The sequence below is a fragment of the Sarcophilus harrisii genome, chromosome 1, assembly GCF_902635505.1.
Source record: "Sarcophilus harrisii chromosome 1, mSarHar1.11, whole genome shotgun sequence".
Lineage (NCBI taxonomy): Eukaryota > Metazoa > Chordata > Mammalia > Dasyuromorphia > Dasyuridae > Sarcophilus > Sarcophilus harrisii.
This window is the reverse complement of record NC_045426.1, coordinates 2473684-2496652: the sequence shown is the minus strand read 5'-3', so window position 1 is coordinate 2496652 and position 22969 is coordinate 2473684. Positions and strand designations below refer to the sequence as shown.

The 22969-nt window shown below is 68.2% G+C and overlaps 1 protein-coding gene across 1 annotated transcript in view; it reads left to right on the top strand.

Annotated features, from left to right (window-relative positions):
* The first annotated feature begins 1168 nt into the window (after nucleotides 1-1168).
* Nucleotides 1169-22969, top strand: part of TRANK1 (tetratricopeptide repeat and ankyrin repeat containing 1) — a 30283-nt gene continuing 8482 nt past the window's right edge. The window contains 23 exon segments of the mRNA XM_031957530.1: nucleotides 1169-1396; nucleotides 1670-1956; nucleotides 2563-2689; nucleotides 4662-4822; nucleotides 5153-5271; nucleotides 6008-6091; nucleotides 6260-6398; nucleotides 6695-6826; nucleotides 7597-7770; nucleotides 10667-10828; nucleotides 10984-11253; nucleotides 11530-11712; nucleotides 11969-12362; nucleotides 12398-13334; nucleotides 13336-14911; nucleotides 15524-15723; nucleotides 16023-16160; nucleotides 17146-17292; nucleotides 17493-17649; nucleotides 18293-18381; nucleotides 19824-19927; nucleotides 20071-20203; nucleotides 20445-20590. Of these exon segments, the coding sequence (XP_031813390.1) occupies nucleotides 1269-1396; nucleotides 1670-1956; nucleotides 2563-2689; nucleotides 4662-4822; nucleotides 5153-5271; nucleotides 6008-6091; nucleotides 6260-6398; nucleotides 6695-6826; nucleotides 7597-7770; nucleotides 10667-10828; nucleotides 10984-11253; nucleotides 11530-11712; nucleotides 11969-12362; nucleotides 12398-13334; nucleotides 13336-14911; nucleotides 15524-15723; nucleotides 16023-16160; nucleotides 17146-17292; nucleotides 17493-17649; nucleotides 18293-18381; nucleotides 19824-19927; nucleotides 20071-20203; nucleotides 20445-20590 (5987 nt within the window). The 5' untranslated portion in view covers nucleotides 1169-1268.

The following is a 22969-nucleotide window of genomic DNA, read 5'->3' as shown; positions in this document are numbered from 1 at the left end:
GGTCTGACCCTCGCTCCCTGGCCCGCCCTTCTTCGGTACCCCGGCCCGGGAACAGCGCCAAGCGGCCCCGGGTTCTCGGCCGCGGCCCGGGGCCCTGCGGAAGGGGGATCGGCCCCGAGCTGCGACTTCATTGGTTTCCGGCGGAGCTGCCGTTTTGGCTCCCCCGCCACGCGCTGCCCCCCGCCCCCTTCTCCCCCGACTGGCTTTGAGGGGCCTTGGTGCTGCTTTTTCCGGGCTGGGGCGGGCACCCTCCCCCTCCCTGGCCCTCCGTGGCCCTCCGGGGGGGCTGGGTGAGGGGGGATGGGCTCCCCGGAGGGCGTTTGGGCGGGCCCTCCTGGGCCCTGCTGTGGGGATGTGGACCAAGTGCTCTGTTTTCCAAAGTGCAAACAAACTGGCTCCCCCAACCCAGGTGGCCCAGAGGCATTTTGGTGGTCCCGGTCCGCGCCTCGGCCAAGGACCCCCCGGCCTGCCCCACAGGCGGGAAGGAGCCGGGAACCGCCGCAGGCCCAGGGGCCACCTGAACAAGGGAGGGGCTTCATGTCTGGCGGCCCACGGGAGGCCCCCCGGGCGTCAGGCCCTAAGCCTCTTTCCGGGCCCGAGGATGGGAGTGCACGGGCTCCATGGGGCCGCCGGCCGGCTCAGCCCTCCCCCAGCCCCCAAAGTGGACGCCCGAGCTCTCTGTCACTCACCGAGTGCTTGCGTCTGGCCCCTGGGCTGGGTCTGGCCCAGAGAAGGCCCTCGCCCTGCCCGGCCTCCCAAGGGAACAGCCTCCCTCCTCCGGTGAGGGCCTCGAGTGCCGGCAGAGGGGGCCGTGAGCTCAGTGCCACCCTTGGTTCGGGAAGCCCGGGTTCAGGCCGGTCCCAGATGCTGACCAGCCGTGTGGTCCCGGGCGAGTCACCCTTCTCGCTGCCCCTGCCCTCCTGGGGCCCAAGGGCTCTTTGGACAGCCCAGTGTGTTCCGGGCGGAGCCGGGGGACGGGGGCCGCGCTGTTGGGGGAGTGGGGGATGGGGTTCATGCCACAGGGGGAGTGGGGGGCGGGGGCCGCAGCATGGGGGACAGAGGCCATACCATGGGGGGAGTGGGAGGTGGGGGCCGTGCAATGGGGGGGGAGCGGGGGACAGAGGCCGCACCGTGGGGGAGGAGTGGGGGAGGGGGCCGCGCCACCATTGCCGCGGTAGGTGCCGTCTCCTGCGGGTGCCGGCCGGGCTTTGGTCACGGTGCCCCCCGCGGCTGAAGCCTGACGCCGTCTGTTTCTCTGCTGGCACAGAATGGACCCCGCGACCTACGCGGAGTATCTGAAAGAGTCTGGAAACCAGATTTTTAAGAGCGGGAACTTCTCCTTGGCCATCAGGAAATACGACGAGGCCGTCCAGGTGCTGCTGCACTTGTACCACTGGTGAGTGCGGGCGGGGGCCGAGGCGTTTCGGGCTCTCCGCGAGCCGCCCTTCGTCCCTCGGCCCATCTGTGGGGCCGGGGGCCTTCCGGTCGGGGGGCCCCCTGCGTGGGGGGATCTTCGGCTGCTCGGCGCACGGCCCTTGTGCTTTGCGCGGTGATTCACAGCCGTCGCTCGGGGCCGGCCGTTTTTTTCTTTGTAGTTTTTCTTTCCCCCGGTTCAAGGCGTTGGCAACATTCTTTTGGGCCCCCCATTTTGCCCCCCGTCAACCCAAAGTCCCTTCTTGGGTCCGGCTAAACCCGTCCTGAACCTTAACTGGGGCCCCCAGCTCGGGGTCTGGGGCGCCCTCGCAGCCTTTCTAAGCCAAAGGGTGTCCCCCATCCCCCTCCCCCGTCCCCTGCCGCGGCCTCGGCCCTCCCCGGTAGCCGGAACCGGGGCCTCGGGCCCCTCCTCCCCCGGGTCCCCCCGAGGGGCCGGCGGCTTCTCCAACAAGTCCAATGCCTTCTACAACCTGGGCCTGGGAGGGGGCCGGGTGAAGGCCTGCGTGGGACCCGTCTCGTGGGGTAAAGCCCCTCCGCGCCCACGCCGCCGGCTTCTCACCGGGCTCTTTGTGCTTTGAACAGGCTCCCTGCGGCCCTGGCCATTGTCTGGAGGACAGGAGAAAAAGGTCTGGCTAAGTAAGGAAACGTGCCCGTGGAGTGGTAGGAGCAGAGCACGGCCCCGCCCGCCCCGCCATGGGGGGCTTCTGGCCTTGCTCCTGCGTCCGGGCCGCCACTCCCGGCCCCGGGAGCGGAGGGGCCGTCGGCCAGGCGCGGGCGTCTCCGGTGCTCTCTCTCGTGCACGTGCTTTGGGCCACCCGGTGCCACGGGGCCCTGGGGGGAGGGGAAGAGATCTCCAGCTTCTCTTAGGGGAGATGAGCCGCAGTCATCCAGCGAGGCTGCCACAGGGGGAGGGGAGCCGCACAGCCCAGTGAGCCTCCAAGGCTGGGCCAAGGGTGGGAAGGCCCCCTTGTGGCCTGTGCCCTTCCGGGCCCCGGGATGCTTCCCGGGAACCCCCCGGCCCTCGCTCCTCGCCGAGCTTCTCTTTGGGCCTTGGGAGTCTGGGATTCCCAAGTGGGCAGTTCTCCCCCTATGAGGGCTGGGTCTTCCTTTGGGACCCTCCCGGAGAAGGAGAAGTCGGCCCATCCGCTCCCCGGCCTCCGCTCTGGCTCGGGGCCGGTCTCGAGAGCTCGCGGCTGCCACTGAGCTTCCCCCGGGATGACGGGGCCGCCCACGTGGAGCGAGCTCGGGCAGGAAGGTGGGCAGGGAGCTCCCCCTCCCGAGCCGATCACGCCCCCTTTCCCTGGCCCTAGCCCCCTCTCTGGGTGGAATGTCTTCTGTCCCTCCCCGCTGCTGCACTGGAGCTCTCACCGGCTCCCCGGGATCTGCCAGTCTGAGTTCGGCATTTGGGACCCGCCGGTCTCGCTTTGGCCCAAGCCCTTCCCGGGCCCTTCTTGCTCGACACTCTGGTCCCCTTGCCGGGGCTCCGGCCCCACGCCCTCTTCTCTGCCTGCTAGCTAGCTGACCCTTGGAATTCTGGGCGTCCTTCAAGGCCTTGCCCCCTAGGCGCCTCCTCTTTGGGGCTTGGGCCCCATCTCTCGCCCCTGCCCTGGACCTGTCCTTCAGCTTGGCCCAGGGTCCGGGCCTCTTGGGCCTCCTTGGCCTCTGAACCTTCTCTGCTCTGCTGCCCTTCTGCTCCGCCATGGGCACAGGCCCCTGGGTGCGCTCGGAAGAATCAGCTCCTTCTGCTCACCCTCCCGTCCTTCTCTGTCAGAAACTGCTGGTGGGAAAGGCGGGCTCAGAGCTCCCCCGGTCTCTCTGGGCTCAGAGCCCCTCGGGTCAATCTGGTCCTAGAGCCCCTCCTGGTCTCTCTAGGCTTGGAGCCCCTCGGGTTAATCTGGGCCTGAAGCCCCCCAGTTCTCCCTGGTCCTGAAGCTCCCCGGATCTCTCTGGACCAGAGCTTTCTGGGTCTCTTTGGGCTTGGAGCCCCCCAGTTCTCTCTAAGCTTAGAGCCCCCTGGGTCTCTGGGCCTGAAGCTCCCCTGGTCTCTCTGGGCCTGAAGCTCCCCTGGTCTCTCTGGGCCTGAAGCTCCCCTGGTCTCTCTGGGCCTGAAGCTCCCCTGGTCTCTCTGGGCCTGAAGCTCCCCGGTCTCTCTGGGCCAAATCCCTGGTCTCTCTGGGGCGGGCTCCCGTCTCTCTGGGGAGAACCTTCGGTCTGGGCCTGGCTCCCTGGTTCTCTGGGCTAGGCTCCCCCGTCTCTCTGGGCCTGGCTCCCGGTCTCTCGGGCCCCCCTGGTCTCTCTGGGCCCACTCCCTGGTTTCTCTGGGCCGGGCTCCCGGTTCTCGGGCCTTGTCTCTCGGGCGGGCTCCCTGGTCTCTTGGGTGGGCTCCATCTCCGGGCCAGGCCTTCGGGTCTCTGGGCTGGCTCCCCCTGGTTTCTCTGGGCCGGGCTCCCGTTCTCTGGGCCCTCCCCTGGTCTCTCTGGGCCCTGAACCCCCTGGTTCCTGGGCAAAGCCCCAGTTCTCTGGGCCAGGCCCTGGGTCTCGGGCCAAGCTCCCTGTTTCTCTGGGGCCGGCTCCCTGGCTCTCTGGGCCAAGCTCCCCTGGTCTCTTGGGCCTGGCTCCCGTTCTCTGGGAGGCCTTCCTGGTCTCTGGGCCGAAGCTCCCCTGGTCTCTCTGGGCCTGAAGCTCCCCTGGTCTCTCTGGGCCTGAAGCTCCCCTGGTTTCTCTGGGCCTGAAGCTCCCCGGTCTCTCTGGGCCAGAGCCTTCTGGGTCTCTGGGCCTGAAGCTCCCCTGGTCTCTCTGGGCCTGAAGCTCCCCTGGTCTCTCTGGGCCTGAAGCTCCCCGGTCTCTGGGCCTGAAGCTCCCCGGTCTCTCTGGGCCTGAAGCCCCCCAGTTCTTTCTGGGCTTGGTGCCCCGTGGGTCTCTCTGGGCTTGGAGCCCCCTGGGTCTCTGGGCACGCTCCCCCGCCTGCCTTGCCCTCTGCTTGCCTCGACCCCTGGGGCTGGGCGGTCGGTCTCCTGCCGGAGACAGGTGGGCAGGACGGCCCAGCTCTGGCTCTTGAACGTGGGCCGTGGTCCTTGCATGTGAGGCAGCCTTCTTGAGGCTGGCCCGACCCCCCCCAAGTCTGCCCCCGGGGCTGCCTGCCCCAAACCTTCCCCCAGCTACGTGAGGCTCCCCACCCTCCTACTCCCGGGGCGAGCCGGGTCCCAGTGACTGCCCTCTGTCCCCTCTCTGCCCCAGGGCTACTACCGGGCCGGCTACTCACTCCTGCAGCTGCTGCAGCCCTACGAGGCGGCCCAGATGTTCCTGGAGGGCCTGCGCATCCTGCAGAGCTCCCCGGACCAGGTGCAGATCTCCGACCTCATCGTGGGCATCTTCACCACCATCAGCGGTAAGCGGGGCCCGGTGTGCCCGCTGGCCTGTGAGCCTGTGCGCCTGCGGGTCTGTGCGCCCGGTGTGCCCGCGGGGTTGCCAGTGCAGCCTGGGCCTGAGCAGGGGGCCTCTCCCCAGCCTGTCTGCCCCAGCTGGAGAAGCAGACCGAGGCCGGGCCCCCTCCCGGGTGCCAGCCCTCCCCCCGGCCCCAGATGCTCCGGCTCCCGCTCACACAGGACGTGGACTCCCCCAGACTCTCTGCGGCTTTAACCATAATCCCCGGGACGCGCCCCCCGGGCCCCTGGGCCCAACCCTCCGGCGCCGCTGGACGCTGCCCTCTCACCCCCAGGGGAGCACGTCATCTTGCGCAGTTTCCTGCCCTTCTTTGAAAAGATCTTCAGCGTCGGTTTCGACGCGAGTGTTTGGCAGGCGGTCATCGAGAAGCTGGCCAAGAAGGGGCTGTGGCATGTGAGTGGTGCAGGCCTTGGTGGGCATGGTGGCACAGTAGGCATGGTGACACAGTGTGGGTGTGGTGGGAATGGTGGGCACAGTGATACACTGGGCATGGTGGGTTCAGAGGGCACGGTGGGCACCATGGGAGGCTCATGGGCGATGAATGCTTGTGCCTTCTCCCAGCCTGCCCTGGTTTTCTGACCGTGAACGTAGTTCCCACGGGGTCTCGGGCTGGCGAGGGGCCCCGGCCTGGGCGTCCAGCAGCAGGGAGAGGGCCGGTGTAGTCGGCAGTAGTGGGCGGGGGGGCCTGCGTTCTAGGTCCCCGGTACACCGAGGCTTTCTGCTGGGGGGCCCCTGCTGTGACCGTGGCCCCAAGAGTTCTGTCCTCAGGGTCTGGTGCTGCCCCCGGTTCTTAATAAATGCTTAGAGCATGTTCTGAACAACTGCTTCCTGGGTCGCTCTGGCTGCGTTGTGAGCCTCTTGGGGACGAGTGTCCACCGGGCCCGGCACTCGGGGGCCGTTGGCTCTGCTTGGCCCTGGGCGGCGGTGGGGGGCAGCTTCAGAGTGGCGGCTCAGAGAGCCTTCCTCCCCACCTGCAGCTGTCCCGGTGTGGGGCCCCTGCACCCCCTCACGTTCCCATGGAGCGGCCCCGGCCAGCTGGGCCTGGGGGCTGGGCTTGGGGGGCAGGGGGCCCTCGGGCCGGGCTGAACTCTTCCACCCCTCACCAGCTCTTCTCTACCCCCCTCCCCAGTCCTTCCTCCTGCTGTCCACCAAGAAAGACAAGCTGCCCCGGGACCTGAGGGTGCCTGACCTGTCCCTGAAGGGTCTGTTTGAGGTACGGGCGCTGCATCTGGGGGGGCTCTGCCTGGCCCTCCCCTGCCCCTTCCCCCGGCCCTCCCTCGCCTCCTCCCCCACCCTCCCTCATCTCCTCCCCTAGTCCGTGAGCATGGAGGCTGGGAGTCCCCGGAGGGTATGAGACAGGTCGTCCCTTCTCCTTCCCCAGAAGTACGTCCTGTTCGGACACTACGAGAGGATGGAGCAGATGCCAAAGCTGGTGCAGTGGCTGATCTCGCTGGGGGCCAGCGTGCAGAGCATCGGGCCCTACCCGCTGCACGCCATCATGAAGCTCTGCATCCAAGCCAGTGAGTGCCCCTGGCCCCCGGGGACCCCCGTCCCCAGCCCAGGCTCTGGCCCACGTGACCCCCGTCCCCCCCCAATACCCCCCCTCCTCCTGCACAATGGGGGTCTGGCCCACGTGACCTCCCCACCTCCCAGCCCGGGCTCTGGCCCACATGACCCCTGTCCCCCCCCGGTCCCACCGCTGGTGCCCCCCTCCTCCTCCTGCCCGGCGGGGCTCTGGCAGCCCCCCCGTTCCTGCTCCCTGGCCCCCCGGTCCAAGCCCCAGGCAGGGAGGTCACGGGGCTGTTCTTGAATTCAGAGGAGAACCACCTGTTCCGGTGGCTCATGGACCAGAAGCCCGAGCTGAGAGCGGACATCAACCAGACAGACGCGGACGGCTGCACCGTGCTGCACATCGTGGCCTCCCACTGCGCCGGGTACCTGGGCCGACGTAAGGAGCCGAGCGGGCCGGGGCCCCTTTGCCGGTGGTGCCCAGGGCACCCATGAAAAGCCCGGCCTGGGACAGGCCCCGGACCCCTCCGCTGCACGGGCGGTGCCTGGACCACCACGGGCTCCCCGGGGGCCGCCATCCATTGGGCGCCCCTTCTCCCCCCCCAGGGAGCCCGGCCGTCCCATCCAGCGGGGGGCCGCCGTCCTCGGGCTGCAGGCTCAGGGGCCGGGGCCGATGGCGCACACTGGGCCCGGGCCGGGCTGCCCCCCGCGCCACCTCAGCGGGCACGACCGCCGGGCTCAAGGATGGGGCTGCTCCCGGGGGCGCCTACGCGGCCTCCTCTGCCCAGTCTTCCTTGGCGCCCCCCGTGGGCCCGGCTCTGGCCTCTAGCCACCAGGGAGCGCCTCCTCCCACGGGGCCGGAGCCTTGCAGGCCGGCCATGCTGATGCCGGACGCCCTGTGGGCCGAGGGGCAGGGTGGGCAGTGGAGCCGGGGAGGGCCCCCTCTCTGGGGGCCAGGCAGAGCAGCCCGAGGGTGGGTCGGCAGCTCCCCCTGCTTCTCCCTCTGAGTAAGGGAAATGAGACATTTCTCAAAATCTCTGGTGATGGTTGCTAGGCAACAGCATTGCCCGGCGACCCCGCCCTCTCTCACTGTTGCCAGGGAGCAGATTGGCGCAGGGGGTGCGGGGCCGTCTTCCCGGGGTGATGGGGGGTCCCCGAGCGGCCCCCACCCGCGGCGCCGGTGGTAACGTGTGGCGCCCTCGCCCGCAGGCCAGACCGAAGACGTGCAGATGCTGCTGTACTTGGGCATAGACCCCACCATCGTGGACAAGCAGGCGCGCTGTGCCATCGACATCCTCAAGCGCAACAAGAACTTCAAGGCCGTCGACAAGATCAACTCCTTCTTGGACAGCCGCAAGCGGGGCTGCGCCAAGGGCGCTCCAGGTACGTGCACGTGGGCGCGCCCCCGCTCGGCCCCCCGCTCGGCCCCCCGCTCCAGCCCGCAGCTGAGCAGGACCTTTCTCCCTGAGGCTGCCTCGTGGCCAGGACTCGCCATCAAGACTCGCCATCAGGCCCATCCCGCTCCGGCTCAGGCACTCGCTCGGCTTTTTCCTTTTTTAATAACCGCTTCCTGGTTTTCCAGATCCACAAAGGGAGTTCCCCACCTTCCCCCGGCAGACCCTCGGGCTCCAGACTTTCCTGCCCCCTCCCCTCCCCCTCCCCTAGACAGCAGGGAAGCCTGCATAGGGTGGACGCGGGGGTCCTTCCATGCACGATGCTCGATGCTCACGCTGCACAAGGGAGGACAGACCACAAAGGGAACATAAGAAAAAAGGCAGCAAATGACACAGGAAGTGGAGGCCCCACCTGGGCCCCTCAGCCCTCCCCACCCCAAGGCCCAGGAGCTCTCCCGCCTCTGCTCCTTCCCTCAGCGCCCGCAAGGCCCCTCGTGCCCCATGCCCAGAGGCTGAGATTGGAACTCGCGTCCTGTGCTTCCAAGGGCGACCCCGTCTCCCTTTGGTCCTCAGTGGGTTTCTTCCAAAGCCCCTCCTGCCCAGAGGTGCCCCCCATTCAGCCCCAAGGGTGCCCTGTGGGTTCCCTTTCTCAGCCTAATCCGCAGTCTTCGCCTTCAGACACCTTCCTGCCCGACAGCCCGGGCCCAGCCCTGGCACGCTGCAGGGGTCAGGCAGGGCCTCCTCACCGCCGCCCTCCCTGTCCCCTTTGCCCCAGGAATCCCGGGCACGCCACCTCTCCCAGAGACCCCTGGGGCTCCCCCACGCTTAGGGCACTGCCCCTCAGCATCATGTAGTCCTCCCTTCCTGTGATCTATGCCCAGCGTGTCCTGCACAGCAGGGGCTGACTCTTCCCCTTCCTTTCCCACAAGTGTTCCTTCCCTCCTCCCTCCAGCCGTGATCCCTGTGGCAGGGGCTGACTCTTTCCTTTCCTTTCCCACGAGTGATCCTTCCCTCCTCCCCCCACGCTGTGATCCCCCGTGACAGGGGCTGACTCTTCCCCTTCCTTTCCCACGAGTGCTCCTTCCCTCCTCCCTCCAGTCGTGATCCCTGTGGCAGGGGCTGACTCTTCCCCTTCCTTTCCCACGAGTGCTCCTTCCCTCCTCCCTCCAGTCGTGATCCCTGTGGCAGGGGCTGACTCTTCCCCTTCCTTTCCCACAAGTGTTCCTTCCCTCCTCCCTCCAGCCGTGATCCCTGTGGCAGGGGCTGACTCTTCCCCTTCCTTTCCCACAAGTGTTCCTTCCCTCCTCCCTCCAGCCGTGATCCCTGTGGCAGGGGCTGACTCTTTCCTTTCCTTTCCCACAAGTGCTCCTTCCCTCCTCCCTCCAGCCGTGATCCTGGCAGCAGGGGCTGACTCTTCCCCTTACTTTCCCACGAGTGCTCCTTCCCTCCTCCCCCCACGCTGTGATCCCCGTGGCAGGGGCTGACTCTTCCCCTCCCTTTCCCACAAGTGCTCCTTCCTTCCTCCCTCCATCTGTGATCCCCGCGGCAGGGGCTGACTCCTTTCCTTTCCCAGGAGTGCTCCTTCCCTCCCCCCTCCTTTGGCGGGCCCTGAGACCAGAGCCAGCAGGGGGCAGCGCAGGAGGGCGGGGAGCGCGGGGCCGCCAGGGCCAGAGCGGGGCACATAAAGCCGGGGCGGGGGCCGGGCCCCTCTGGGGCGGAGGGCGGGCGGGGAGGGGGAGGGGGCGCGGTCCGAGGTGAGGGAGAAGGCCCCTGAGGGAGGGCGGGGCAGCGCGGCGGGAGGCGGGGACTGCCCTCTGGGGGAGGTCCCGGCTCGGAGGTGAGAAGGCCGCCTTGGCGGGTATGAGGAAGCTTCCAGGGTGAGGGCGGCTCTGTGGGGGGGATGGGCGGGCCTCAGACTCCTGGGGGCGGGGCCGGTCTGTCCCCGAGGGGGCCTTGGAGGCCACGCCCCCCTCCGGGCTGCCTTGTCCTCTCCTCTGGGAACCTTGGCCTGGCCCCGCCCGGGGGGCGGGGCTTCCCGGGGCTGCTCTGCCCCGGAGCCACCACTAGGTGGCAGCGTGTGGCCATGTGGGCAGAGCTCAGTGTGCGGCTGGGCCGGGGCAGAGCCGGAGCTCCTCGCTGGGCCCCAGATCCGTGCGCGGGACTGGCCTTGCCCTTGCTGGAGGGCCCGCGGGCCCGGGTGGGCTGCTCCAGCGGGAGGCGGCGGCCCGGGGCCGGGGCCGGCGACATGGAGACCCGCTGTGAGTGCGCGCCTGAGATTTCTGGGGGCGCACAGGGTAGGGGGGGCTGGAGTCAGGCGGGGGGCCGGGAGAGCGCCCCTCTGTGTCCCGGGCAGAAAATGCAGGGCCGGGGGAGCCGGGGCGCTAATGCCGAGGAGGCTGGAAGCCCCTCCCCCCTCCCCCGTGAGGGCGCCCCCTGCCTCTCCCGGGAGACCTCGCGGTGGGGGGAGCCGGGGGCGCTAATGCTCCTGGGGCTGGAAGCCCCTCCCCCCTCCCCGTGAGGGCGCCCCCTGCCTCTCCCGGGAGACCTCGCAGTGGGGGAGCCGGGGCGCTAATGCTCCTGGGGCTGGAAGCCCCTCCCCCCTGCCCCGTGAGGGCGCCCCCTGCCTCTCCCTGGAGACCTCGCGGTGGGGGAGCCAGGGCGCTAATGCCGAGGAGGCTGGAAGCCCCTCCCCCCTCCCCGTGAGGGCGCCCCCTGCCTCTCCGGGGGGTGTGTGCGGCTGTAATTGATGAGACTTGGGGCCCTTGCTGTCTCCTGGGGAGAACGGGGTGGGGGTGGGGGGGCGGGCGGGCCGGCGGGCATTGACCCCTGTCCCCCCTCGCCTCCGCTAGGCGCGGGAAACCCGCGATGTCACCGGTGTATTACAGGGCCCTCGGCGAGTGACGCCTCCCTGCGCGAGAGCCACGCCTTCCTGGACATCCTGGAGCCCTTCATCCAGTACCTGTGCACCGAGAACCGCTCGCAGCAGAAGGGGCTGCTCAAGCACGAGGTGGTCCAGAGGTTCCTGCGCCTCCTGTCCACCATCCAGGGTGAGGGCGGCCGGGGCCGGAGGGGGGGGGGGGGGGGGGGGGGGGGGGGGGCCGGGGCCTGCGGGGAGGAAGGGAGGTGGGGGGAGGGGCGGTGGCCTGTGGGGGAGGGGGGAAGGGAGGTGGGGGAGGGGCCGGGGCCTGGGGGGGCCAGGGAGCACGCTCCTCCTGGCCCCTCGCCCGGTGCTCCCCCGTGTCGGGTTCAACCCGCGGTGCGAGTGCCTTCGTGCGCCTGCTGCTGGAGAAGCAGAAGTGGCACGAGGTGCTGCTGCTGCTGACGGGCAAGGCCAACGACGAGTCGTCCGTGGCCGACGGCCTCATCAAGAACTGCAACTTCTCAGACCTGGACATCCGCACCGTGATCCAGCACCTCAGCCACTGGGACCGGCGCCGCATCTACCTGCTGGGCTGCCTGATCGACTGCGGGGGTGAGGGGGGCCGGGACCCCGGCCCGGCCGCTCAGCCAGGCTCTCAGCCTGGCCCCCTCCCCTCCCCCGGCCCCTCAGCCAGGCCCCTGCCCTCCTCCCCGCCTTGGCCCCCTGCCCAGAGGGAGGGCCCGCCTCCGTAGGGTACCACCCTCTGCCCTTGGCCTTTGCCATCTGGGCCGCCCGCCCCCTGGCGGGATCCTGAGCCCGGCCCGGGACTCTGGCCACAGCCGCCCTCCCGGGGAAGGGGCCGACGACTGGGGCTTTTCTGTTGTGTAGCGCCCCCGGAGGGGCTCAACAGGAACCAAGACCACGAGCGACCGCTCACCATGTGTCTGAAAAGCGGGGACTACCAGCTGGCCTTCCTGCTGCTGAGCAAGGGCGCCGACCCCCGGGGCATGACCCTCACCGAAGGGGACATGCCCCTCCACGTGGCCCTCTTCATCTACTTGGATAAGCGAGGTATGCGGTGCTCCCGGGCGTCTCTGCTCCTCCGCCCGCCCCTTGGGGGATGGGCAGGGAGTTTAGCCGGGGCCTGGGCCCTCACTCCGGGAGGGAGCTGCCTTCCTGGCCCCCGCTCTGTCCTGTGCCCCCGGGCCCCTTACCCTGACCCCGTGCTGCCCCCTCGGCCCCTCCCCCCGGCCCCATCTTGCCCCCCGCCCCTCCCCTTCCCCTGCACGGCCCGGGCTGACGGTCCCCGGGCCTTGTGGGTCCGCAGCGGACATCGGCTTCACGTTCCTGAGCCACCTGCTGGACCTGTACAGCTCGAGCCCGGCCGACTTCCACTTCCTGAGCCCCAACGCACAGGACGCCAACGGCAACACGGTGATGCACATCATCTTCCAGAAGGGGATGCTGAAGCGCGTCAAGAGGGTCATGGACCTGCTGGCGCGCTTCGACATCAACTTCAACCTGAAGAACAAGGAGGGCAAGGACGTGAGGCACCGCATCAAAAAGAACGACATGCTGCTGCTGACCTGGAACAAGGCCGTGACCGAGCACCGGCGCCGCGGCCGCCCCGACCCTGCCTCCCCGCACCCGCCGCGCCCGCTCAAGCCGCCCGCCGCCGGCCACGCAACCGCACCTTCCCCGCCCGCCGCGAGGTCTCGGCCATCCGCCTTCCGCCGGGGGAGGTGGCCCTGGGGACCCCTGGCGAGCGGGTCCCCGACTGCTGGGAGCGCGGCTGCACCTCCCCGGCCGCGCGGGCCGAGGGCGCCAAGCCCTTCACACCCCGGGATGGCTTGGTGCAGGCCATCGTGGCCCTGATCCAGCGGCTGGAGTTGGGGCCCCCGGGCCCCGAGGAGGCGCCCGCCTCGCCCAAGCCGGGCCCGCCGCCCAGAGGCCGTCCCGAGGCGGCACCCAGCGGCAGCGGGAGCCGAGGCCGCCCGCCCGCCGCCGCCCCACGGGGCCAGAGGCGGAGGAGGTGCGGCGGCGAGGCGAGGCCAGCACCCGGGGCGGCGGAGGAGGAGCGGGAGGAGGATGGGGAGGGGGGGGAGGAGGAGGAGGCGGCGGCGGCCGTGGTGGGGCCGGAGCTGGAGGCCCAGCTGCAGGACTTCGACAATATGACGTGGGAGATTGAGTGCACTTCGGAGATGCTGAAGAAGCTGGCTAGCAAGGCGGTGACGCGGGTGCTGAAGAAGAAGATCGTGCTGGCCATCCAGCACCTGGGCAACGGCGAATGGACGCAGGGCCTGCAGAAGCGGCTGCGCCACCTGCGCGGCGACATCCAGCTCTACGAGGCCAAGCTGGATAAGGGCGCCCGCATGCTCTGGGAGCTGGCCATCGACTTCTCGCCGCGCTGCAGCGAGGACCCCGAGAGGATCATCGCCGCCACGCGTGCCGCCCCGCCTCCCCAGCGCACTGGCGGCGTCTACACCGAGATCATCCGCATCTGGGATGTGGTCCTGGACCACTGCAAGCTCAACGACGCCATCCGCGCCATCTGCGCCGCCTACAACCGCGGCCTCTCCTGCATCCTGCGCAAGAAGCTGAAGGGCATCCACACAGGCCAGCTCTCCTCAGGCCTCAAGATCCAGAAGCGCATCCCGCGCTGCTACGTGGAGGACACGGAGGCGGCCGAGGCACGGCCGCGAGCGCGTGCTGCCCGAGTACTTCCCACCTGCCAGCGCCGTGGCCACCGAGTACAACATCATGAAGTTCCACAGCTTCAGCACCAGCATGGCGCTCAACATCATCAGCGACGCCACGGCGCCCGCCGAGTACCCCTTCCGCGTGGGCGAGCTGGAGTACGCCGTCATCGACCTCAACCCGCGCCCACCCGAGCCCATCATCCTCATTGGCCGCAGCGGCACTGGCAAGACCACCTGCTGCCTCTACCGCCTCTGGAAGCGCTTCCACTCCTACTGGGACAAGGCCGAGCGCGCAGGCAGCCCGCTGCTGGCCAAGCACGCCTGGCACCGACCGCCGGCCCGGGCCGCCGCCACCACCGCCACCGCCGCTGAGGAGGATGGCCTGGGGGAGGGGGACGGCGAGGAGCCCGAGGACGAGGAGGAGGAGGAAGACGAGGCCGAGGAGGACGATGGACCTGGGGACGACGGAGACGACGGGGAGGATGGGGCCGGGCCTGGGGCCGCTGAGGTCCCAGAGCGGGAGCCTGGGCCGGACGTGGGGCCGGCCGGGGAGCCAGAGGCGGCCGAGACCGGGCAGCTGGAGCACCTGCGGCAGGTGTTCGTCACCAAGAACCACGTGCTCTGCCAGGAGGTGCAGAGGAACTTTGTGGAGCTGACCAAGTCGAGCAAGGCCACGAGCCACTTCCGGCCCCTGGAGCCCAGCGTGCACCGGCTGCAGGACGTGCGCGACGAGAGCTTCCCGCTCTTCGTGACCTCGCGGCAGCTGCTGCTGCTGCTCGACGCCTCCATGCCCAACCCCTTCTTCCTGCGCAACGAGGACGGCAGCCTCAAGCGCCACATCCTGGGCTGGTCCACACATGAGGAGGCCGCCATCCCCAACTGGCAGGAGGAGGAGGAGGCCGGCGAGGCCGAGGCCGACTATGGCGAGGAGGACAAGGCCGCCGAGCCGCGCGGCCCCGAGAGTGACCCGCGTGTCTTTGTGACCTACGAGGTCTTCGCCAACGAGATGTGGTCCAAGATGGTGAAGGGCAAGACCCCGTACAACCCGGCGCTGGTCTGGAAGGAGATCAAGTCCTTCCTGAAGGGCTCCTTCGAGGCGCTGAGCTGCCCGCAGGGCCGCCTGACCCAGGAGGCCTACCAGAAGCTGGGCCGCAAGCGCTCGCCCAACTTCAAGGAGGACCGCGGCGAGATCTACACGCTCTTCTGCCTCTACCAGCGCATCCGCTCGCAGAAGGGCTACTTCGACGAGGAGGACGTGCTCTACAACCTGTCGCAGCGGCTCTCCAAGCTGCGCGCGCTGCCCTGGTCCATCCACGAGCTCTACGGCGACGAGATCCAGGACTTCACGCAGGCTGAGCTCACGCTGCTCATGCGCTGCATCAACGACCCCAACGCCATGTTCCTCACCGGCGACACGGCCCAGAGCATCATGAAGGGCGTGGCCTTCCGCTTCAGCGACCTGCGCTCGCTCTTCCACTATGCCAGCAAGAGCTGCGCCGACCAAAAGCGCTGCCCCGTGCGCAAGCCCAAGCGCATTTACCAGCTCTACCAGAACTACCGCTCCCACTCAGGTGGGCGGGCCTGCGTGGGCGGAGGGCATGGGGCATAGGGCACGGGGCAGAGAGCACGCTCATGGGGCGGGGGGCACACTCATGGGGCAGGGGACACGCTCATGGGGCGGGGGGCACACTCATGGGGCAGGGGCACGCTCATGGGGGCAGAGGGCACACTCATGGGGCACGGGGCATGCTCACAGGGTGGGGGGCATGCTCGGGGGTGAGGGCATGCCCAAATGCTCTGTCATGTGTGCACATGTATATGCTCATGGGGCGGGGGGCACACTCATGGGGTGGGGGCACACTCATGAGGCATGGGGCAGGGGGCACACTCAGGGGGGCAGGGGGCACTCTCATGGGGGCAGAGGGCACACTTATGGGGCAGGGGGCACGCTCACGGGCCAGGGGCACGCTCATGCTGTCACACGTGCACACAATCACACACACACACACACACACACACACACACACACACACGGCTCTTAGAGGCTGTTAAAGCCGGGCTGTGAAAGTTACGCTGGGCCTGTGGGTGCCCCCTCCCCTGTGGTGGTGGGAGGGGGGGCAGCCCCTGGCTCTCGGGCCCCACCCCCGCCCTCTGGGCCGCCTGACTGGTCCCCTGTGACCCAGGGATCCTCAACCTGGCCTCGGGCGTGGTCGACCTGCTGCAGCACTACTTCCCTGAGTCCTTTGACCGCCTGCCGCGGGACGCCGGCCTGTTCGACGGGCCTAAGCCCACCGTGCTGGAGTCCTGCAGCGTCAGCGACCTGGCCATCTTACTCCGTGGCAACAAGCGGAAGACGCAGCCCATCGAGTTTGGAGCCCACCAGGTGGGTGGGACCCCCGGCTCGGGACGGGCCCCGGGCCCCAGAGCACCCCCTGGGCCCGACTCCAAGGCTCTGCGGGTCCCGGCCTCGGCCAACCGCCTCTGTGGACGGAGGGGGCGGGACTCTGGGGGCCTCAGTGACCGTGGGTGGCCGGGGGCATAGAGGGGGGCTTCCCGTGCCCCCTGGGGCTGCCTCTTCTTGGGTGCCTGCCCCTGGCACCGAGGGGGGGCTGGCCCAGGCTGGGACCCCTCCCGCGCCCCCCCCCCCGCCCTGGGGCCGACCCCTCTCCGGCTGCCCCACAGGTGATCCTGGTGGCCAACGAGGTGGCCAAAGAGAAGATCCCGGAGGAGCTGGGCCTGGCGCTGGTGCTGACCATCTACGAGGCCAAGGGGCTGGAGTTCGACGACGTCCTCCTGTACAACTTCTTCACAGACTCGGAGGTACCGCAAGGGCGCTGGGGGGGCGGGGGGCGCTGGCCCCAGAACCCGTCTGGGGGGTCCCGGCCTCACCTCGGGGGGCGCCCCTTGGGCGGGGCCCTTCTCTTGCTCCTGGTGTCCTTAGCCCCTGCCCGCCTCGCACGCGGGTGTGGGGCTTGTCCCCTGCAGGCCCGGGGGGACAGTCCCCCGGGGCCTGGACACCACCGAATCGCCAGCTTGTCCCACACCAGTTTGACGGGGGCTGAGGCGGGGCGGGCGTCCCCGGCCTCGGCTCCCGGTGCGTTCTGCCCACCAGAGCTGCCGAGGCGGGTGGGGCGCAGCCAGCCTCTGACCCGGAGCGGGACAAGACCCCTCCTTTGATGAGGGGCCAGCCGCGGCCAGAGGCCGCGGACCCGGTGACTGAGCTTCCAGTGCAGCCTGTTGCCCTGAGTCGTGGCTTCCAGCTGTGAGGGCTGGGGAACCTGACTTGTGGGGGGCTGGGGGCTCCTCCCGCCACCCCTTCCTCTCAGCGGGCTGTGGGGAACGAGCTTGGCAGCTGGTCTGGGGCAGTCCCCAGGGGAGCCTGCCCTTCCCCGGGGGTGCCCCTGGACCCCCCCATTGTAGCGGGAGCTCCCCGAGGGCCAGGATCATGGGGTTTGTCCATGTGACCCACGGCCCTTGGCAGAGGGCCCTCGTGGCGTGTCCCAAGCTGCAGGAGCCCCCCGGGGAGCCTGCCCCCAGCCATTGCCCATCAGTCTCTGGGAGTGCTCCGTGTCCCCCTCTGCAGCCCCTCCTGTCCCTGCACCCGGGGATCTCCCACCCTGCCAGAAGGATCGCCCCTTAAGTCCACTGGTGGCCCACTGCCATCTTCGGGGGCCTCCCTGTCATCTGGGCAGTCTGGCCCCCGCCGGGCTCTCTGTCCCCCTGCCAGCGTCCGCAGAGGGGGCGTCGGTGTGGCCATGGGTGTGGAGGGGCCGGCACCCCCCTGACTGCTGCCCGACGCCCCCAGGCATACAAAGAGTGGAAGATCATCTCCTCCTTCACGCCCTCGGCCGAGTGCCGCAACGAGGAGCACCGGCCCCTGCTGGAGGTGTCCTTGGAGCGGGCGCACGCGTCTCCCGGCCGGCCCCAGCTGCTCAATGTGGAGGCCTACAAGGTGGGTGAGCCCCACGGCCGGGCCCTTTCCCGGCCCTCAGCCCTTTGGAAAGGAGAGGGGGCCTGGGGTTCAGAACGGGGACTTCCCCGCCCACCCTGGGATCGCGGTCGATTTGTGTCAGCGACCCCGCAGGGACTCCCCCATCTCGGGGCGGGCGTCCGTGAGCCTCACCCGCGGCCCGTGCCCGCCTCGCCTCACAGCTTCTCAACGGGGAGCTGAAGCAGCTGTACACGGCCATCACGCGCGCCCGCGTCAACCTGTGGATCTTTGACGAGAACAGGGACAAGCGCGCGCCCGCCTTCCGGTACTTCATCAGGAGGGACCTGGTGCAGGTGGTCAAGACCGACGAGAACAAAGGTGAGACTCCGCCCCAGGAACCTGCCCAGGTCGGGGGCATGGGATGGTGGGCATGGCACAGGGTAGTGGGCATAGGTACAAGGTGATGGGCATGGGCACAAGGTGATGGGCATGGGCATGAGGTGGCAGACGGGTGTAGGCATGGGGTAGTGGGCATGGGCATGGGGTGGTAGGCATAGGTACAGGGTGGTGGGCATGGGCACAGGGTGTTGGGCATAGGCACAGGGTGGTGGCAGTGGCACAAGGTGGTGGCAATGGCATAGGGTACTGGGCATAGATACAAGGTGATGGGCATGGGCACAAGGTGGTGGGCATGGGCATGAGGTGGCAGATGTGGGTATAGGCATGGGATGGTGGGTATGGGCACGGGATGGTAGGCATAGGTACAGGGTGGTGGGCATGGGCACAGGGTGGTGGCAATGGCACAGGGTGGTGGGTATGAGCACAGGGTGGAAGGCATAAGTACAAGGTGATGGGCATGGGCACAAGGTGGTAGGCATAGGTGCAAGGTGATGGGCATGGGCACAGGGTGATGGGCATGAGGTGGGCAGGCATGGGTGTAGGCATGGGGTAGTGGGCACGGGCACGGGTAGCGGGTGCCAACAGGCATCAGATGCACTTGGGGCCCTCGGCTTCTGTGCAGACTTTGACGACAGCATGTTCGTGAAGACCTCGACCCCCGAGGAGTGGATCGTGCAGGGGGACTACTACGCCAAGCACCAGTGCTGGAAGGTGGGTCGGGGGCCCGGGCGCTTGGCCCATTTCTAAGAGTGACGGCAGCACTCAGTTGGCGCCTTCTGTGTGCCAGGGACGCAGTCGTTCCCTCACACACCCTCTTAGTCATTCACTCATTGGTGATGATGAGTCCCCTTTATGTGGCGCTTGTTTGTGCCGGGCACTCCGGTTCATTTGTAGTGATTGTTATGACTAACATTTATGTGGCACCTTCTGTGTACCAGGCACTTGTCCATTTAGTCCCTCACAATCCACCCATTCATTCATTTGTGGTGATAATAGCTTCTCTGTATGTGGCACTTGCTGTGTGCACCCCTTCCTTCGCACACTCATTGATCAGTAGTAACAACACGACACTTAGGGGCGCTCATCCATCTATCCCTTGCATGCCAATTGATTCGTTCATTTGTAATAACAATAATAGCTAAGGTTCCCGGGTGCCGGGCACTCGCTCATCCCCTGGTGCAGTGATTTGTTCACTCATTCGTTTGTAGTAATGGCTCTAACACTTATTTGGCGCTTACTGCGTACGAGACTACTCCATTCCCTTCCTCGGCCATCGCAGTAGTGGCTGACGCTTGTTTTGTTCATTGTAACAATGACATCTAATGCCCAGACGGGGCTTGTCGGGGACCATGCCCTCCCTCGTTCTCTTGCACGCTGGCTCATTCGCTCATAGTGATACGTATTTACGTGGCACTTCCCGTGTGCCGGGCACTCGCTCATTCCCTCGCACGCTGATTTGTTCATTCATTCATTCCTAGTTGTGAGAACTAACATTTATTTGGCACTTGCTGCGTGCCGGGCACTCGGTCCCTTGCACACCCGGCAGCCGGCTGGCAGGAACCAGGCCGGGCTTGGCCCGTGGGCTCTCTCTCTGTTATTGGCTGCAGGCCCCCAGGATGGCCCGGAGAAGAGTGGACCGGTGTGAGGGTCGTGTGTACCGGTGGGAACAGGCTTAGGCAGGTCACCCCCTGGGGGAGTTAGACAGGGAAAGGAAGCATTCATAGAGCACCTACTGTGTGCTGGGCTGTGCTGGGGCAGAGATTAAAATGCCTTGCCCGAGGTTCCACAGGCTGAATTAGAACTCAGATCTGCCTGACTCGGGCCAGAGGCTCCGTGCACTGGGTGAGCGGCCGCTTTGGCCCCTTGATGTTGTGCCTCAACATTGAGCCCTGGGCCCCCCGGCCTTGATTTGTGCCTCACCCCTGTCCCCCAGAGCAGCCCCTCCCAGCGTCTTTCCCAGCCTCCCTGCTCAGTGAGGGGCGGAGCCCGGAAGTGCCTAGTCTGGGCCGCCCCAGTGGGCAGAGAGAGGCCCCTGCAGGGGAGGGCACCCCGACCTCAGGCCGGGGGCAGGTCCTTCAGGAAGGGGAAGCCCTGCCGGCCCCGCCCCACGCTGACACCTTCCTCCTGCCCACGGGCTCTGCCCCTGCCCCCAGGTGGCCGCCAAGTGTTACCAGAAAGGGGCCGCCTTTGACAAGGAGAAGCTGGCCCTGGCCCACGACGCCGTCCTCAATGTGAAGTCCAAGAAAGTCAGCCCCAAGTGAGGGAGCGGGGGCGGGGTGGGGCGGGGCAGGGAGCATGGGAGTGGAGGGCGGGACGGGCCATGGGAGCGGGGAGTGTGGGCGGGGCCAGGCCCCAGCCTGAGGACCCCACTCACCTCCTGGCCACCTCCTGCCTCCCCAGGGAGAAGCAGATGGAGTACCTGGAGCTGGCCAAGACCTACCTGGAGTGCGGGGAGCCCAAGCTCTCCCTGAAGTGCCTGGGCTACGCCCGGGAGTTCCAGCTGTCCGGCCTCCTCTGTGAGAAATTAGGAAAGGTAAGGGCTGCGCCCCGAGCCCGGGGAGGACCCCAGCAGGGGCCGCTGTCGGGGCAGAGGCAGGCCGGGGAACAGCCCGCCCCGGAGCTTCCTGGGAGCTGCAGCAGGGTGGGAGCTGCCCCCTTCGGGAAGAGCGCTGTGGAGGCTGGGTCAGAGTGGGGGGAACTGAGGCCGGTGGGAGAGAAGGCTGGGCTGTGGCCCACCGCCGGCTCACTGCATGTCCCCCGCCCCCGCCCCCCAGATCAAGGACGCGGCCTACTTCTACAAGAGGAGCCAATGCTACAAGGACGCCTTCCGCTGCTTCGAGCAGATCCAGGAGTTCGACCTCGCCCTCAAGATGTACTGCCAGGAGGGGCTCTTTGAGGAGGCCGCTCAGGCCGTGGAGAAGTAGGTGCCGCGTTGCCCCCTGCTGAGCACCCCCTTTCTTCCCCGACCCGGCCCCTCGCCGCCTCAAGCCCGGCTCTGGCCCGGGGCCCCCTCCGTGGGGCCGTGGCCATCCCCCGCATGTCTAGGAGCGTGCTGAGCGCCGGGGGCTTGTGGGGGAGGGGGCGGGGGCCCTCCCCGCTTGTGGCTGTCAGCCTTTGCATGCCACTGCTGCGCCGACCCCCGCGCGCCCTGCTCGGCCTGGCCCGCCCTTGCCTGTGCCCCAGAGTCGGGAGGGGGATGAGCCGTGCCCTCTGGTGCCTCGGCGGAGGTGCCACAAGGGACGGGGACGGTCTCTGAAGAAAAGCGCTGAGTGCATGGTCCAAGTTGGTGCGGCTGGCATGAGGAGAGCTGTCGACAGGGGCGAGGCCGGCCGGGGCTGGGGTCCAGCCCCCCGCTAGGTAGGGCGCTGACACGGGCCCAAAGCCCAAGAGCCATTCCCCAGTGGATCGCCGGCCAGAGGATGGCACCTGTCCTCGAGGGGAGGGGGGGGCGCTGTCAGTGTCCTTCCGGAAGTTTGTGCCACGTCTGTCAGTGAGGAGAAAGCGATCGGAGAGCCCCCGGGGGTCCCCAAATTGGCCAAAATGGTGGTGGAAGGTTCTAGACGAGCAGCTGTGAATTGGTCCAGATGTTCTTGAGCACAGTTGGGAATTTTGTTAGAGCGTGAGCCGGAGGGACCCACCCCCCGCCGGGCCCCGTCCCATGGGGTCGTTGACCGCCCAGAGCGGATGCCCATCGATTGGGGAATGGCTCGTCCCCCACGCATGTGGAGGCGCACGCATGTCACAGAGACGCGAGCGCGAAGAAGGCCGAGGCGCCTGCTGCATGCTGGCAGAGGGGCGCGAGGAGAGCAGAGAGAGCGTGACCCCGAGCCCCCCAAGCGAGGAAAGGGAAGGCAGTGGCTGGGCGGGTGGCCGGGGTCCGGAGCACTGTTTCCGTGCTCCCTTCTGGTTGCCGTGTCGGGTGCTCTCACTGAACTGCTTTCTCTCTCTTTTCCTTCTTTGGTAGAAGGCTGGCTCCCGGGGAGCGGGGAGAGGAGGGGTACACGGTCCGCTAGAGCTCTGACCCGGGAGGACCTGGCCCATTTCCGGGCCCTGGTCCCCCGGGGTGCCCCGCCCCCCCCCCCGCGGAGCCGAGCTCGCTCCGTGGGGCGACCCCGGCCCTCGCTGCAGCGGGCTCGGCCGGGGCCCCGTGGATGCCCTGCTCGTCTGGGGCCTAGAGAGCGGCCCGCCTTGGCGCTCGCTCTCTGACCAGATCCTCGAGAGTCCCCAGCTCCCAACGGGGCCGAGCCAAGGGCACCGGCTTCTGCTTCCGCCCCCGCCTCTTAGTAGCGGTGACGACCACGGGTAAGTCACTGCCCCCTCTCAGCTGGTTCCCGCTCTGTGACGCGGCCATGGGGTCCTCGGCATCATGGCACGTGGCAGCTGGGGAGGTGCCTGCGGCAGGGGGCAGGGCAGGCCCAGGTCAGGCACCGTGGATGGTGGGGCTTTCCCCAGTTTTTCTGCTCCAAAGCCGGAGGTCTCGGGCTTCCTTCCTCTCAGACCCGGCGGGAGCTCCCCAACCCTACCCCCCCAAGTTCTGGGATCTCAGAGGCTCTCACTTCAGAAATGAGCGAGCCGGCCCGGAGAAGGGACAAGGGACTCGCTTTCACTGGGAGCCAGGGTGGGGGCAGGTGGGCTCGGCCCTCTCCCGGTGAACCGGCCAAGGGCCCGGGGCTCGGGCCAGAGCCGGGCAATGGCGGCCTCAGGCCCGCCGTCTTCCAGAGGGACTGCACTCTGCCTGACCTCGGGTCTGGGAGCGATGCTGACCATGGGCTGCCGGGGACTTGTGTCCTCCACGCGGGAGGGAACGTGAAAGGGTTTCTTGTGCACCCGCTGGGTGCCCGGCACCGGGTGACGTGCACATTCTCTGAAGGAGCTCCTGGGCCGTGGGGGCAGAGAGCCCGTCAGCCCGTCCGGGTACGGGGGTCTGGGCTGGACAGCCTCCGGAGCCGCAGGATAGCCCCGTTCGGTGGCTTGTGATGGGGCGGGTCTGGTGTGGAGAGCTTGAGCAGCTCAGGGGGCCAGACAGAAGCTGGCCGCATGTCAGGCACAGTAAGGGGCTTGGGCTGGAGGGGATCCCGCCGCCCTGAGTGCTCCCAGAGGCCACACCCGGTCCCAGACTCCGATGGGGTCCCGCTGCCTCATACATTCTGGGACCTCCACAGGGGAGGGAAGGGTGAGCTTCAGAAGGGGAGTGAGCGCCCTGCGCAGAGAGCAACCACCGAGGAGGATCCCGACGCACACTAGGGCCTGCCACGTCTCTTCTGGGGGGGATTCCGGCATGCAGGAGCCGGGTGGGGGC